Below are 17,812 nucleotides of genomic sequence, written 5' to 3'. Positions count from 1 at the left end.
GTTCCCAAAAATTAATCTGTAGGAAGATAGAACTCTGCCCCAGTTCTTACTTTCTGATGGAAGAGAGGCTGGGGTTCTGTCCTTCCTGAGACGGCCATGCCACTGGGGTGGCAGGGACATTGTTGGCATTGAGCCAGTCTGACGTGGCTTCCGTGGCAAAGAGCTGCATTTAGAATGGAAAAGTCAGTTACTGAATCCCAGGGAAGGCTTTCATGGAACAAAGCAACCTAGTGGGACACACTTGTCACTTAAATCATAAAGTAGAAGAAAGTGGTATGTATGAGAAGCAAGAATACCCTGGACAGAGACTTGGACTCACAGTCCAGAGCCATGTGCAATTCGTATATTCTTAAAATATTCTAAGGAACAACTTAATAACCTCAACTGTAACTGCTTTTGTAGAAGAAAAAATAAAGAATTATTACTGGCTGAGGATTCACTGTTATCAAACCAACAAAGCCCCATGACCACAGGCCCACTCTGAACATCGGGAATCATTTTGTTTGACTAAACCAGGCTTTGCGTGGAGGTATTTGTGGCAAAGAAGTTTTGCCTATAACTGCAACAGCTGGAAACTATGACTTAATATGGAAACAAGAAAAGGAAAAAGAAAAAATATATAGGAAATGCATTGGACCTTTGTCCCAGTCCTCCATAAACTAAACTTTCTAAGTGTTTAGCTGCCAACTCCCATGGAGTTTATGGTACTTTTGTTACAACTTAAAACTAGTCTTTCTAATAATTTTATTCTATTGAAATTCTGAAACTATCACATTAGTTAAATCAAGCTGAAAGGATATATTTTGAGCTATTTCATTCCTTAAGATTCATTAATATTCTCTTTTGTGAATAGATTTCAGGGCTTACAGAAAACGACTTGAGAAAAAATTGATATCACGTACCTTGAAGCCTTCGTTGTGTAATTGCTCAGCCACACCAAGGAATCTGGGACGGAATGATTGCTGAAATTAAAAGAATTTAACAAAATTCACTTTCCAGATATTCCACTCTTTATTTAGTCACATGCAATATGGTATTCTCTCATGCCATTATCAGAGGCAATGCCTTATGTTGCCAGGTGCTTTAGATTCAAAGGTGACAAGTTTGATCCTCTCATCCTCCTAGAGTGAGTACCAAGTTCTTACTTATTTCTCAATATAGGTAAAATTACATCCACATAGTCTTGCTCTCTACAGTCTGACTTTTCACCTTGCCCTCAAATTCTTCCACTCCCTACTTAATCCACTTTGTCTGCAGATTAAGATCCACCTTGGTCCTGCATGGATCCTTCTCCAGGTCAGGGAGAATTTAAACACACCTGGGTTAGGAGTCCAACACCAGGTCAGCCTTGTTGATGGTTCTGCCTGCTTAACCGGTTCTACCCACTGAATTCTAACTTGGTCCTGTTCTTAGATGACTGGGCCCTGTCCTAACAGCTTGTGCATACCTCCCTTCAATAAGTCAACCATTTTGGACTCAAGTTTGCATTAACTTTAAAGTAAAGAATAAAAGAATGGGCTCTAGAGTCACTAAGCTGCCTTTGAGATCCTGGTTTTACCATTCATTTTTAGCGTGTCCTTAGGAAAATTAATGTCTTTGAGTCTCCATTTCTTCCTTTTTAAAATGGCAGTGAGCATGGTAGTGTATCTTTTCTTGGGACTCTACAATAAACTTTGAGACCTTGAGCAACTTACTTAACCCCTCTGTGATGTACTTTCCTCATCTGTTAAATGGGAATAGCAACAGTATCTGTGTCAAAGGGTCATTGTGAGTATTCAATGAGTTAGTTTATAAGTAAGCACTTCTTAAAAGTGTCAGTATAGGAACTTAGTCCATTAATAGTTGTTGTACAAAGTTACTTGCCCATTAATAGTTCTCATTAAGTATTCATTGTAATTATTAAAACGTTTGTTTTTTCAGCCTCCCAGGGAATAGATTCCTGCCCCTGGACACTAGTTTCCAAGCCTGATTTCCTCTACTGGCTGTCATATTTCAAATATAAGCCAACTTTCTCCTCACATATATTTTACTTCCAAACAAGCTTTCCTCAGGTTCCGTCTCACCATTCAGATATGTTCTTGGAGCCCATTATTGTGAACTTCCTAGAGCCTTAGCTGGACCCATCTGGTTTCCAGGTCCCACTTTCCCTGGAGTCCTGCACATTGTCACCAGGGTTCCCCCTTTCTGAACTTACCCCTTCCTGTGACCACAAACCAGTATTTGCAAGACATTGATCAGGGTGAGAGAAAAAAAAAGCCAAGTGGCCTACCCAAAAGTCAATCCCTTACCTTGACCTCATTAACTGGAATGTTTGGGTAACTGAGCTAAACAGAACACTGTTAAAAACATATCTGTTCTGCCTTTGGCTAAACATGTTAGCTGTTTTCTCTTGTAAAAAGTTTACAAACGGATGAAATAATTTGGTTACTTCAGTACATGTTTTATAATCTATTTAGAAACCATGTTGGTAACAGCTAAAAAAAAAAAAATCAAGGAGATAATCTTATTTCAGAGCCTCAAAGAAACTAAGAATTGTGATAATAAAACATATCAAGATCCTTGCACAATTTTGATAATGTTCAGCCCATAAAACCTCCTAATATTTACTTGCAGAGGCTTTCTGAGAACAGATCTAAATCCTAGGAAAAGACTCCAAAGACTATGTTCAAATATAAAATTCTTTCAGATTCAGGCTCTCTCAATCCCAGAACTGCAGTTTTATGAGAGGAAACTATTGGCAAACAGAAAAGATAAATGCGACTGGATGAATCTCAGCTAAGGCGGGCTCAGGGGTTATTCATGGACAGTTTTCTAGAACACAAATTGTAACCATGCCCAGGATAGTAGCTTTCCATTCCTGCTTAGGACCAAACAGGAAGAAATGGGCCTTAGTTGCAAGAAGCCCATGGCTAGATGTAAAGAAAAGGAAATATAGAAGTATAAAATCAGAGTAACTCAGTGACCTTAGAGTCATTTAATGAGGCATATGGCAGCCTCCTTAAGAGTATTATAGGACAAGGACTCTTTAAGCTTGATTCTACTTGGAAAGCAGGGGCTGAATTAGATGGCATTTTAGGTTTCTTCACATTTCAAGGTTCCTTGAAATATAGTAAATATACATGAAATATTCTAAATGAACTTCTGAATCTCCCTGATTTGGAATGCTACATTGTGACCTTCTGCTAAACACAGGACAGACTTAATTAAGCACTGGAGCACATTAGAAGATGCAACATAAAATTGTCCAACAAGTTATTAACTGATACACTAATCGTGTATTGAACAAACTATTCTCAATTTCTTAAATTTTTCCCTAGCAAAATGTCACTAATATATGGCCATGTGATAACATAACATCGAAACCATTTTCTAAAATACAATTTCAGGGGCCCCTGGGTGGTAAAGTTGATTAAGAGTCCAACTCTTGGTTTTAGCTTAGGTCATGACTCTCAGGGTTGTGGCATTGAGCCCTGTGTAGTGCTTTCTGCTCAGCTCGGAGTCTGACTGAGATTTTCTCCCTCCTCCTGCCCCTTCCCACCAAATGCTCTCTCTCTCTAAAATAAGTAAATAATTCTTTAAAAAATATATCATTTCAGGGCAACTGGGTGGCTCAGTGGGTTAAAGCCTCTGCCTTCGGCTCAGGTCATGACCCCAGGGTCCTGGAATTGAGTCCCGCATCAGGCTCTCTGCTCAGCAGGGAGCCTGCTTCTCCCTCTCTCTCTGCCTGCCTCTCTCCCTACTTGTGATCTCTGTCTGTCAAATAAGTAAATAAAATCTTTAAAAAAACTAAAAAATAAAAAATATATCATTTCATAAGCACAGCAGTTCTCAAAATGTTATTCCCCAGGAAATCAGTATCACCTGGGAACCTGCTTAAAATATAAAAGTTAAAGGGCACCTGGGTGGCTCAGTCAGTTATGAATCCATCTGCCTTCAGCTTAGGTCATGATCACAGGGTCCTGGGATCTAGCCCTGCAACAGTCTTCTTGCTCAACAGGGAGCCTGCTTCTCCCTCTCCTCCCTGCTCCTGCTCTCTCTAGCTATCTGTCTCTCTCTCTCAAAAAAAAAAAAAAAAAAAAAAATGAAATCTTTAAAAAAAAAACAAAATAGAGTAGAAAAGTTTGGGTCCCACCTCAGATCTGTGGAATCAAGAACTCTGAGAGTAGATCCCAATAATCTGCATTTTAACAAACCCTCCAGGTGATTCTGATGCACACTTAAGTTTAGGCATAGGAGGGAAGAAGGAATAGGAGAACCATCATTCACTTATTTTGTAATTTGAGGTGAAGATCCATTAACCTTGGCCAAAGTCACAATGAAAAATGTTGAGGAAGGAGTACCAGAATGTAATTTTTTTCTTTGCTATTTTAAAGTAAAATAAGTCAGCAAGTCCTCTAAGACCTGCAGACACCAGTCAGAACCTCATTATGGAGCTGTTTCAATGCTGTCCCCCAAGTGGAAAAGATAAATATCCAACATGACAGTATTGGCAGTTCCCAGCCGGGGAACCACTCTGCCTTCTAGTCTAGGGTGTTGGCTTTCATAGCCACATTATAAACTTCTATCAAACATGTATTGAACACTTGTGACACATAAAACAGCCTCTCTACAAAAAGAAATTACAGCTGTCAGCTTGCATCTGAGTAGCCCCGGCTTTAATAGCTGATTGAAAATACCTGGGTAAGAAACCATTTGTTACTAAAGGTGAAAAGTACAAGCTGATTTATTTCCTGGAAAATGTTTATAAGAAAGAAAGTCCTTTAAAAATGAAAAAAAAAATACATATTTCCTCCAATTATCATTTTCACATTATTCCAACTTCTGGCTGCAGAACAGCAAGCCCCGTGAATGTTGTGCGGTACTTGTGGATTCTACGCGGACGTCTGCATCGACAACTCTATGGTTGTTCCTAATGATTATTGAAGATAAAAGGTTATTCATGTCACTCAGCGTTGTCTTTTTCAAATAAAATGCTTGCTTTGTGTTTCGGAGCGAGGCTGAAGCGCAGATGTCAGGATGGTGCTCGCCACCCCACAAACATCGCTGAATAGCCCAATCAGAGGCAAAAAGACAGTGAGTGCTCTCGATCTACTCTAGAGTAAATCATTCATTGTTAAAGGGTGTTCCAGAAAACTTCAAAACAAGGCAGATTGCCTACTCATAGCAACTAAAAATAAATCCTGATGGGATGAAAGGAGGCTGGAAATATTGCAGGAAAATAAAGGATGATTTTGTTGCCATATAAACCTACATTATGCCTTTTTTATGTTAGGATCTGGGCCTATGGAAAGCCTCTTGTTAGTGACCCAGTGCATGTAATAGTTGATAAGAATCCTTTGACAAAATCTAAATCTTGACTTTTTTCCCCGTAAGTTCTAGTTATACACAATTGATGTTATGAATATTTCAAATTCCCCAGGTGATTTGTCCCATAGGATCTAACTTTGGGAGGGCAGAAACAGAAGGTCTGTGTGTATAAAGGAGTAGGTAGGAAAGAGAAGAGAAAAAGGTTAGGAGACTGCAGTGCAACAAATTAGCATGCACATGCCCACACACACACACACACACACACACACACACACACACTCTATTTACTAGATGTTGAGAAGTGACTGATACTTGCTAGTAATACATTACTATTTAAAACATGTGTTAAACTACCAAAAATAAGGAAAAAATGTTTCCTGGCTCAGAGTCATTTTTACCTCTCCTCCATAATTTCTTTTCCCCCAATTTTTTCTTGCAACCTATTGTGAAAATGAATGAGTTAAGGTATCTTCAATTAAATGCTTGTGTTTGTCACAGGAAGGTGGGTTAAGGTGGGGATATAAAGAGAAAAAGGCTTTCCCTCAAATAAATGGGACAGGTCCTGACTATCTTCCTCATTTCTCCATGAAGGAATAATTAAGCAAATCAACTGCAGTGGTTTTGGCTATGAGCATTCATCTGTGCATGAAGTCTACACGGCATCAGGCTCAATTAATGATTATCTTAAGAAATCAAAATTCAGTGGTGGATTTCTTTCTTAGAAGTTCACTCAGGAGGGGTGCCTGGGTGGTTCAGTGGGTTAAAGCCTCTGCCTTGGGCTTGGGTCATGATCCCAGGGTCCTGGGATAGAACCCCACATCGGGCTCTCTGCTCAGCAGGGAGTCTGCTTCCTTCTCTCTCTCTGCCTACTTGTGATCTCTGTCTGTCAAATAAATAAATAAGATCTTAAAAAAAAAAAGAATGTTTAAAAAAAAAAAGAACTTCACTCAAGAACTCAACTGTGTTTTTTTGTATTTACTGGTTCTAACGCCCATTAGCATATTAGCATATGGCCCCGAATGCCCATATATTGTATTATATTAGCAGTTCCTTTTTAGGTCCTTCTCACTTCCGACTTTATATATTTGAATGATTGAATTCTTCTGACCATGCTGAATCATGTAAAATAAAATGATTTTTAAAAAGTGCAATGCAGGGGTGCCTGGGTGGCTCAGTGGGTTAAGCCTCTGCCTTCGTCTCAGGTCATGATCTCAGGGTCCTGGGATCAAGCCCCACATCAGGCTTTCTGCTCAGTGGGGAGCCTGCTTCCCTCTCTCTCTCTGCCTGCCTCTCTGCCTACTTGTGATCTCTCTCTCTCTCTGTCAAATAAATAAATAAATTTTTTTTTTTTTAAAAGTGCAACGCATATTGAAAATATGGAATCTGAATTACTTTGTCCACCGTTCCTAGGAAGTTTGAGTAAAAGGCCTGGGTTAGGTTTGGTCCCATGCTATCTAAGAAGCTACCCAGTGAGTTTTCTAACTATTAATGCTCCAGTTAGTATATCCTGTCATGTTGTTCAGCTAAATTTATGACGCGTTTTTACAAGTCACTCTCAGTGAAAATCCACCAGATGGTAACAGAGAGCGTGTCCTTGAACTGCCGGGAGGGGCAGCTCTTCCTTGCCACCCACGCTGACTAGGTCAGAAAGTGACTCTCGTCCATCTCCTGCTAATCAATTCTACCATAGCTACCAATACTTTATTAAATATAATTTTATATTAAGCATTTCTTTATTTTTTTAAAGATTTTATTTACTTATTTGCCAAAGAGAGAGGGCACACAAGCAGGGGGAGCGGCAGGCAGAGGCAGAGGCAGAGCGAGCGGCGGGGACCCTGATGTGGGGCTGGATCCCAGGATCCTGGGGTCATGACCTGAGCCGAAGGCAGATGCTCAACCAAATGGGCCCCTCCACCCCAGCATCCCTTAAACATTTCTTTAAATATACTTTTTAAACTTTAAAATAGACACATATCTAAAGCCCTAACGTTGTGCACTTACACACAAGTATAAAGTTCTAAGAACTCATGTAGCTGCTGCCATACTGATCTCCTTAAAAAAGAAAGTGCTGAAAGATAAAACTTCAGTGGGCAGAACCTCATTCCTTTAAGAAACCTCTTTTTACTCCACAAAACCCTCTTTTTTTCCTCCAACCATAAAGCAAAAAATTCTGTTCACTGATGCCAAAATCACACAAATACCTCATAGGGATCGAATTAATTTTTGCTTAATATTTCCTGCAGCACTAGAACCAAACAAGGCACAATTTTATACCTCACTGCCTTCTTAAACTGGTATTTCAAAATGTTAGCACTATTATGATTAGTTGTGAAGACGGGGACTAAGGGCACAGTCTCCTCTGAATGCCCCCAGGTCTCACATTAAACTTTAAGTCATAACTGGAAGTTGGGCAAATACTCTCATACTTGTGACTTAATAATACTTAATATTCATTTATAACATGATGAGTCTCTCATATGGTGTGATGTGTCTCCAAACTGCCATTAAGCTTCACGACTGCAAGTCATCTTGTTAGCCTCTACTCTAACTGTTCTCCATCTCCCTTTCGGCACCTTTATGGAGCAAAATTCCAAGTTGCTCTTTGCAGAAACTTCTCTGAAGCCACTACACATCCAGTCTCCAGAGGCTAATTTGCTGATATGAAGATACCCTAATGAGGTGGTATCTATAATAATCACCCACAGGCTTGAGAATACCTGGTACTGTTCTAATTATATTTTTATTGATTTTTATGTAACCATGCAGGGTTTGAGCTTATTAAAAGTACGGCAGGGGTGATATCTAAGACCAGCTATTGTTTTCATAGGACCCAAGAATTTATCTGAAATATAAGTGGATGATCAGATGGAAAGTATTTAGTATTTTTTAGGAAATTTATAAAGAGAACAGACAAATGATTTCCATTTGATGTGCAATAATAAAAAATTAATAAGCAAAGCAATAATAATTACTTAATAAAGCAACTGCTTAAAAAAGCAATAATAAACCAATAATGCCCTTTTGTACTATATAAAAATATTCCCTTATAATTATTTCACTTGGCTTTGACTTAGAAGACTTACCAAATAATGATACTCAAGAACCTCCCCAGGATACTGTGGACTCTGCTAACTTTCTTAAGCCCATTAAGCTCCTTCCCTTCAAGAACTTTCTGTCAGTTGAGAAGTGAGAAAATCCCTCCAGTAATGCCCAAGTCTTCTTCAGGTTTGGATCTTTGACATTTACAAATGGTCCTCAACGTGAAAAAGTTCAACTTTACAATAGTGAAAGCTATACACATTCAGTACCAACCATACTTCGAATTTTGAATTTTTATTTTTTTCTAGGCTGGTGATATGCTGTAGGATACTCTGTAGTGATGTGGGCAGCAGCGGTTCCCAGTCAGGCCACACGAGCATGAGGGCGAACAACCCATACACTTAAAACCATTCTGCTTTTCACTCTCCGTAGAGTATTCAATAAATTACATGAGATATGTAATGCTTTATTATAAATCGGCCTTGTGTTAGACGATTTTGCCACACTGTTGGCTGACATAAAGTGTTCTGAGGTAGACTACGCTAAGCCATGATGCTCGGTAGGGTAGGTATATTAAATGCCTTTTGACTTCTGATATTTTCAACTTATGATAAGTTCACTGAGACATCATCCCACCATAAGATGTGGAAGATCTATAGTATTTCCAAGTTGAAATGTGAATGAATGAAAGTAAGGAAGGAAAGAACAGAGGTCAGGAAGGGATCACAGAGCTTCAGCTGGGGGTGTGTTGGGTTTGAGATGCCAGATAGAGGTACTCAAGAGATGGTTGGAAATATGGGATAATGAAGGATGAAGATTTAAAGGTGACAGTTATGGATAGGACAGTGGATACCACAGACACGAACTGGCAAAGGGGAAAGTCAAGAGATAGACAGAGACAGAGAGAAAGACGAGGTGAGACCCAACTTTATGGAAAGCATAGTTCAAGGGCTAAGGAGGAAGAACTGAGAGCAGAGCACATAGGAAAGATGTAACCAAGAAACAGAAGGGATTCCTGTTTAAGGCATCCTAAATCCTTTTCAGAACAAATACCCTTTTCACTAGAGATCTTCCTTCTGTTCATTTTATTTATTCACTTATTTATATTGATTGCTACAGTGGAAAAAAGCAAAACCCAGGGAACATATAGAGAACAAACATCCATTTTTTCTATTTGTTGCTGTTTTCTTTAGTGGAGCTTAAAACAAATCTCCCCTCTTTTATACCACAATTCAGGTCCTTTCTCAGCCACTTGTAGCATGTGCCCAGGGGCATGCACGCAACCACACACCACTTACCTGGATTCCAATCAGGATGCCCTTTTGGGGTATCTTAAACCCTGTGGAAAGCATTGCCTTTAGGAAAGCTGTGTGAATACCTTCACCAAAGCAAGCCACCTGTTTAGAATAAATTAAAATGTAAAATAAGAAGAAGCAAACCCTAGTCAACAGCTCTTACTGATAAACAAATACAAATCAAAGCACTTTACTCATAGACCCCTTTGCTAGATTTTATTGAGTTGCCCAAAGACCATGCAGTCTGAATCCAGGGATTAACAAAGCCGGCCAGGGCAGATGTATCTTATGTTTTTAATTAAGCATAATGAATGAATAAGCAATTCTTTCCCTACCCAACAACACTCCATGGAGCCACATAACTGGATTCTACTGTGAGTTATTTGGATACAAATCACGGCTTCTGGTCCATAATGTGGTAAGTTACCAAATGTTAATATGACTTAATGTTTAAATAATAGTATATGTCACGTACGCGATGCCACTGTGCGTGAATTCATGGGTCAGTAGCACACATGCATAACTGCTGACCAATTGGTTGGGAGGCATTTTGTACAGCTTATAAGAAAGCTTTTTGAGAAATTCAATAAATCCATGAAAATCTCAATTTAAAATCATTTTCATAAAATGAACCAAAATGCCCTGTTTAGACTAGTTCTGAATAGCACAGCCATATGTCAATAAATAAATAAATAAAATAAAAACCATTCCAAACTAACATATAATGTTTGGGATACATAGAAGTTTCAGCAAGGATAATTGTGCTATTAGATAACTCCAAGTCAAATGGCCCCCATAACCATAGAACAAGTGGTATATTTGAGCATGATGGGAATAGATTCTGCCATGCATATCATCATTTGGCACAGGTACAGAACCACCATTATAGTAAATAACACTGATGGCTAAATCATTCTTGAAGCGAATGGCTCCCTTATTGTGAAAAGGATGTTCTCACGACTATGACCTTCAGCCAACCACAAGTACACGCTACTTTTCAGCAAACTCTTTCTTTGGTCAATTAATGGTCAACTAGCCTCAGTAATATTAACCTCAGTTAATGAAACTCAAATTCTACTGACAGGCCCAGGCAATCCCATCATAAAAGCAGATAGAACAACACACAAAAGGTTTCAACAGTTTTCTACAAAAAAAACAAAAAAAAAACCACACACACACACAGAAAACAGTCAGATATTCAAGTAAGCTCAGGTCTAACATACCCACCTTGCCACTAAAAAAAAATAAAACAGCCCTTAGATCAAGAGGTAAAGGTTTAGTGATTCCCACAACAAGCCATCTGAACCCTGAAAATGTCTCTTCAAAGCATAACTGAGATTTCACATAAGTTAGAATTATTATTCTGATCTTAGTTATGAAATAGCCCTTGTAACATCCCACTCAGTGACACCTGGAAGTATGACTCTAATAATAGAAGAAGAATTAACTCTATACTTCTGAAATAGAGCACAACGAAGGTGAGCTGAGCTTCTAATTCTTTCATACTTTCATATTTCAACAACTCCAATAATGTATGTCTGGAGGCAGAATGGACATAGGCAGTGAAAATAAGTTTGCCATACTAGAGAAAACAGCACAATGGAAAGCCAATCTCTCCCGGATCTGAACCCTGGATCTGCTGAAAACAGCGCTGCTACCAAGTGACCCTGGGATCCAGATGAGCCTGAAAAGCATCTCCTTAAACAGCAGAGAACTGCAATGTAGGCCCCTCGTTTTAAAGATAGGTTTTCTCACCTAGTCAATTAAAAGCAGCAGCAAAGGAGCTAAGAGAAGGCAATCACCAGTCTAAACACAAACAAGATAGCCATTTATTCCTCACTGCCTGCCTTCCTGTCTCACTTCACCTCTCAGCACAGATGTTGCTTGTAACCAGGCAACCACATAAGACATCACATATTTATTGTAATTAAATATTTTCCCCTTTCGGGTGTTCCTTAATAGCAAGAGGAAACTAGAATGCCTCACAGTCTGATGTTGCCACTCTGATGTGCACTGATGAGAATCTGAAGGTTGTATCTAGTAAGTCTGTCAAGGGCTGGGTGATTCATAAAATGTCCTGACACTGACATGTAGGGAACTTTCTAGAATCTGACAGTTCTCTACAAGAAACACAGTTCACGTTCTTAAAGAATCCTTCGGCGGACAAGAGTTCCAACACAAGTGAAGAGGGACATCCAGTGGCCAATCCCATTATAGGTTTTAGATAATCCCCAGGAGATTCACGTTGCTTTGCAAGTTTTTTTTTGAGATTTTTGTATTTATCTGCAGATTCCACAATGTTTAGGTCTGCAATCTTTCTAGTGCTGTACAGTCATCCGACATATTGCTAGTAAAAACCCAATGATTTAATTTCATAGTAGCAAGACGCTGAGGGAGGTAGGGGTGGGAAGTGCTGTTACAGAGAGACCTTGAAATGAAAACTTAAAATAAAGCAGAAAGACCCAGGAGATATTTACTTAGACATGTAAAGAAATATTTTGGAAGCTGTTCTCAATGTGTGATGTGGACATGAATTAGGAACACATACATTAGATTCATGCATTAAATATGTGTGAAAATTTAGACTCTGGTCCACAAAAGTACAAGACTTTTCTTTAGTTCAAAATTCTTCAGCCCTTTCAGACTTACTCTGATAACAGAAGTTTGTGTCCCCCTTTATACTTAATAACTTACTTACTGTATTATACTCAGCTCATAAAACCATAGATTTCAAAGTAGATTTAATGAAAGCACTCATGGATCATTAACCAGTTACCTCTCCAGTGGAAGCCATCTCACATCGCAGAATGGGGTCGGCATCCCTCAACCGGGGCCAGGAAAACATTGGAGCCTGTCAGAAGTAATGGGGAGGAAAATATGTGAGAGAAAGGTATAAAAGGAATAAGAGAGGATAAATATATTTTGTGAACCGTCTCTCACAGGTTTCATTTGGGCTATGGTAGACACATAAAAAATCTCTTTGGTCTAAGCATCTGACTTGAAAAATAGCTTTAAAATTCTGTTCCAAGAATTTCTTGAGCTCTTGGCCAAAAGCTTGGGTTAAATAATCACAAATTATTTCTGTAAATAGGGCCCCTGTGACCAGTCTAGTCCAGTGTTTCTAATCTGGCCTACACATATTCTTATTGGAGTGATTTCAAACAAAGTCTACTGGGCATTGGTCTCCCCAAGCACAGAGTTCAAACACATTTTTTTCTTGGTAGGCTTTGGAAACATTCCTCTTCTTTTTCTGATCATTTGAACTTGCAACAGGCAACCATGCCAGAAATGTCTGTCTGTAAGCTGACTTCTGAGACATTAAACTGTTGTTGACACCTCTTAAAAAGCTTTGAAAAACATTCTGCTTGGGCACACTTCTGCCCAGAACTTTCATGTGAACTAGAACATAGATAAGAGTGTTTCTTCTTCATTTATTTTATCGGTGCAGTTCATGAGGAACCAAGTCCTGGTTTCTTGCATCTATCCGTATTTCTAGTGTGGACCCTTCGATTCTGGTACCCTTCCAAGTTATACTGGGATTCTAGCTTGGGGTCACTTCACAAGGTCATCCTTAGTCAAGTTATATATTTCTCTACTCTCACTTTTCTGGGCTCTCATCTGTGGACGTCCATCCACCTCCCTAGGCCTGTATTAAGACTGACTATAAAGAAGCCATTCATTTTTAAAGTCAAGATTCATATACAATGATAACTAGGAAAGAAGTAACTGGAAGATACCGTACATTTTGAAAAAGGCATATCTGTCCTTCAATACTGTTTTTATCTGGATATTGTTTCATACACATATGTGTATGCATATTTCTGTGTCTATGAGTTCAGAAACATGAATTTTAAATGTATCTATAGAATTTCCAGTGGAAAATATTTTTCAGGGCCTTCTACTTATTGGTCTCTAACAAAGAAATCCTCTGTATTTTTTTTTACCTACGTATAATTCTCACTGAAAGCTTTAACAATTTACGTTGTGTCATAGTCTCCAGGAATAAAGTGCCACCCTTCGCCAATATAACAAGTGACATTCCATATCAATGTACTGTAAAATCCAAGTTATCCTAAATGATTAAGCTAAATAAGATTAATAATTTTTTTTTAATTTATAGCTTCAACTTAAAGCTTCCACTATAAAAGTCAGAAGTCAGAGTCTCAGCTGTAACACAGTTATGACTGAGGTCACTAGGACATATAGGAATGGAAATCTTTTGAACGCATCCAAAATATGTAAATGTCATATAAATATATCACATGATATAAATTGATTCCATCTTGTGCTTTTTCTAAGACATTCAAATATATTTATATAGTATCTCACTAATCCTCATACTTGATTAATGAAGTAAAGTCATAATTATAAATACTCTGTGCCTTGGTGTGCTGAGGCAGCTAGAGGAGCTCAATGGTTTTATTATTAAAGCATTATTAGAAATATACATCTATATTGGAAATTAGTGAGCAAATCTTAAACATTCCTGGTCAATCTTCACAGAGGTGCCATCAATTTCATTTCCTTTGTGGCACCACCGTGAATAGCAACGGCTATTTCAGCCTTTCAAGAGGAAAAATTGTGCTGCTGAAGAAAATAGGAACTAAGCAAGGTGGCCAAGGTAGTTAGAATTTAACCAACAGCACAAGGTAACACTTTTTACAAGACCCATGTATTCCTGAAGTCTTGGCATAATTCCAAAGGGACACAATTCAAGCCTTATCCTAACAAAATATGTCCAGAATTTCTGTTTACCAACCAAACCAACACCACTGTGTATCAATTGCAGTATCATAGTTTATAATTCAGTCAGCTAGTTGGTTTTGAGGTTATGTAATTCTAAATGATTTTTTTATTATTTTTGAAATGGATAAAAATTGACATAAAGTTGCCTGTGTATATATTCAAAGGAAACAGCATAAATCCCCCGTCCAGCACTTTAGTTAGAAAGTTCATGAAGTATCAGAATTATTTTTTTTTAATTTAAAAAAAATTTTTTTAAAAGTAAGCCCCCACTGTGGGGCTCGAAGTCATGACCCCAGATGAAGTCGCATGCTCTCCTACTGACTGACCCAGCCAGGCATCCTTCAAAATTATTTTTGATGAAAAAGTGTTCCTTTAATTTCTTGAAACTTAAAAAAATGACTGATAGATTTTTTTAAAATGTTACCTTAATTGCAACATAATCAGCAGGAATTATGGGATGGTCCAATGTGGGAAGAGGTTTCTCATCAATGCTCTCTCCAATCATCACCTTGGTGGCCACATCAATGAAGTCTACCCCCAGTGTCTTGGAAACAAAGGGGAAGGATCGAGAGGCTCTCAGGTTACACTCAATCACCTGGAGAGACAGATAACAAAATTCAAAAAACGAGAAATGATGGTGAGATCCAGTAACAACATACTAACATTCTCCCTGTCACCTGGGTTCTGTTTTTCACTGGGGCTGGCTCTTTTTTGCCAGATTCTTCCTTTTCTCCCCACTGCTTGCACTTTGGCTAGCCAGTTTCCTTTTAGTTAGTATCTTTGAATTCTGACTTTCTTCCATCCACTTTCCACAACTTCATCTCCACACACTGCTGATAGATTTTAATGCAGAACCCAGATAATGCCATGTCCCTACTGAAAAGCCTTCACTGGGTTTCCACTGGCCATCGGATGGAAGTCTGGTCCTTGAATGCTTTCTATTCTCTTGCCTCAATATATCTCTCTATGTTATCTTGTACCATTTCGCTGAACCCAATTTTACTTTCCAAGTTTGCCTTGCACTATTTCCCTAGAAAAATGATCTTGCTAAACTGAGCTAGTTGCTATCTCCTAAAATGTGCCAAATGTTCTTAGATGTTCTATTTATAATGTCCTCTCTACCTTCTTTTGTTTGTCAGAATTCCAGCCATTCTTTAAGATCCACTTAAAATAAAAAAATCTCCCTTGAAATCCAGCCCAAACCAGGTATGAGACTCAAACACATGCTCAGCCACACACACGCATGGACATACACACACACACACACTCACACACACACGTAGATATGCTCTCTGTCTATGACTTCAGTACCATGTATTTGTACATTCCTTCCAGCAGCTATTATATTCTAACTTATGCTATGGTTGTCTACAAAGTCCTCCCAGTCCTCGCCAAACTGAATATCTTTGAAAGCAAAGGCTGTGACTTATCCATCTTTATGGCCACCATCTGATTTCACATAGTAGATGCTGCTGAACCAATTCTGGTTACTGACTGGTTACATTGAATAGACTACTTAAGACTAGTCTAGTTGATTTAACGTTTTTTGTACATCAATAGTATCTGAGACTTCAGTGTATACAATTTGTGACTGTTCAACATATTCAGATAATCACTGTGTCCATCTTTCTGTAGTGCAGATGGCAGATAGCAATCCTCTTTCCAGTGGGTCAGAGTGCTTCCCATAACGGTGACTGACATATCAGTGCCACCAAAGGCCTCTGCCTTCCAGCAGGGCAGGCGTTCTGTGCTGTGCAACGACCCACACTCAGACAGGAACAGCTGCAGGAATCTCACCTGCTCCATCTGCGCACACAGAGGAGACCACCGGGGGGGCACAAACCAACATAACCTAACACAGCTTGGTGTCCTCTCAGGCACCTCGGCATTTCTTACCAAGACATCGTTGCCTTTGACGAGAAACTGGACGTTGAATGGGCCAGAGATGGCAAAAGCCTTGGCAATCTTTCGGGTAGCATCCTTCACCTAGATCGAAAGGACAATGGCATCGTGCTAAAGAGTATAGCTTGGTTACAAAACACAAAGAAAACACCTCAAACATAGATTTTTTTAAAATTTCTTCTGACAGAGAGCTACACCTCCACTAATAATAATAACAGTCATAATGGCAATACTACTACTAATAATAATGATAATAGCAGCCACTAACAGGCATCTATCAACAAAATAATAATACATACTAAATGTCCGTAACCAACTAGCAAGAAAAAGAACAAATAGCTTGACAAAATTATCTTTCTGCCAAATGTCCCTATCTACCCACCATTGTATACTGTGGTTTTACTCTGAGGGCTAAATGGAATTCTGTCAGTCCAGTTGCATCAGCCCCAGAAACCGCAGTCCAAACTTCCTATCAGTCTCACAACGTACCTGCTGAGAGGAGCAAGCCCTGAAATTACAAGGCACTGCAAAGAGACCAGAGAGACTTCTTTGCTGTGTTTTTCTGCTGCCTTGGACTCTACCTGAGTAGATACAGTCAGAAAGAAATGACGTCTCCTTGCCGGGAAGCTCTGCATGTCACATAAACAAATCCCTACATCCAACCAGAGCCAGATGGTACCCGTGCAACGAGGGGCTGCTGATAGCAAGAAACAAGAGCTCCTTGTTCATTACTTTTACAAGAGGGACTCAGCAACTTAATTAGTTATAAAAGGGAGTAGAATCCATGGCATATCAAACTCAGAGATTCCAAAAAATCTGAGTTCTTGAGGTCATTTATGCTGACATGATCAACTAAAGCACACTTGAAATCTAGCAATGATGTTCTCTTAGGTAGCGGATGTTACAATATATCCTGTTGCCTTCCTATTGAGCACCAGGTGACACCTTCAGAATCCAGCCCAGTGTACAGCCAGGCAGGCCTACCTAGATTTGGATGGCAGGGTTATGGGTAAGCCTCACTGAAAAAGCCAAGCCTGACCTAACATACCTAAAGAGTAAAGGAACATCCACATGAATTATTTCAGATGATAGTCTCTAAGACTGCCTAGCAGAGTGTACTGAGCACTGAAGCATCATTCTTGGGAAGGTCTTTAAAGCAATGGTTCCAAAGGAGAGGTTGAAAGAGACCTATCAGAAAGTGCTGGTATGAGATGAGGGTAAGGGTGGACAGTGAAAACAAAGGTTCCAGAATGTTCCTATGTGACTGCTGCATACCTGCTTCTAATTGAGAAGCTCAGCTTTATATGCTGCTCACCTAAGTGGCTCTCAAACATGGGAATCATCTGCAGCAGTGTTCTCCAAATGGGATCCCCAGACCAACAGCAACAACAGCTGGGGACTCGTTAAAAAATGCAAACTTGGGGCCCTGCTCACAACTGCTGAATCAGAAACTGGGGATGGAGTCCAGCAATCTGTAGATGAGCAAGTTCCCCAGGTTGTTAACACTGAAGCTCAAGAACCAG

At 39.2% G+C, this 17,812-nt stretch overlaps 1 protein-coding gene across 4 annotated transcripts in view; it reads right to left on the bottom strand.

The window, feature by feature from the left end:
* Positions 1 to 17,812, bottom strand: part of CPS1 (carbamoyl-phosphate synthase 1) — a 136,862-nt gene that overhangs the window by 3,264 nt on the left and 115,786 nt on the right. For all 4 annotated transcript variants that reach the window (XM_046018352.1, XM_046018349.1, XM_046018351.1 and 1 more), the window contains exons 32-37: positions 16,284 to 16,373; positions 14,812 to 14,982; positions 12,418 to 12,492; positions 9,645 to 9,743; positions 903 to 962; positions 51 to 163 (exon numbers count right to left, since the gene is read on the bottom strand). In XM_046018352.1, the coding sequence (XP_045874308.1) occupies positions 51 to 163; positions 903 to 962; positions 9,645 to 9,743; positions 12,418 to 12,492; positions 14,812 to 14,982; positions 16,284 to 16,373 (608 nt within the window). The remainder of the gene's footprint in view (positions 1 to 50; positions 164 to 902; positions 963 to 9,644; positions 9,744 to 12,417; positions 12,493 to 14,811; positions 14,983 to 16,283; positions 16,374 to 17,812) is intronic.

This window comes from Meles meles, chromosome 9 (assembly GCF_922984935.1).
Source record: "Meles meles chromosome 9, mMelMel3.1 paternal haplotype, whole genome shotgun sequence".
Taxonomy (NCBI): domain Eukaryota; kingdom Metazoa; phylum Chordata; class Mammalia; order Carnivora; family Mustelidae; genus Meles; species Meles meles.
This window is presented reverse-complemented; position numbering and strand designations above follow the sequence as displayed.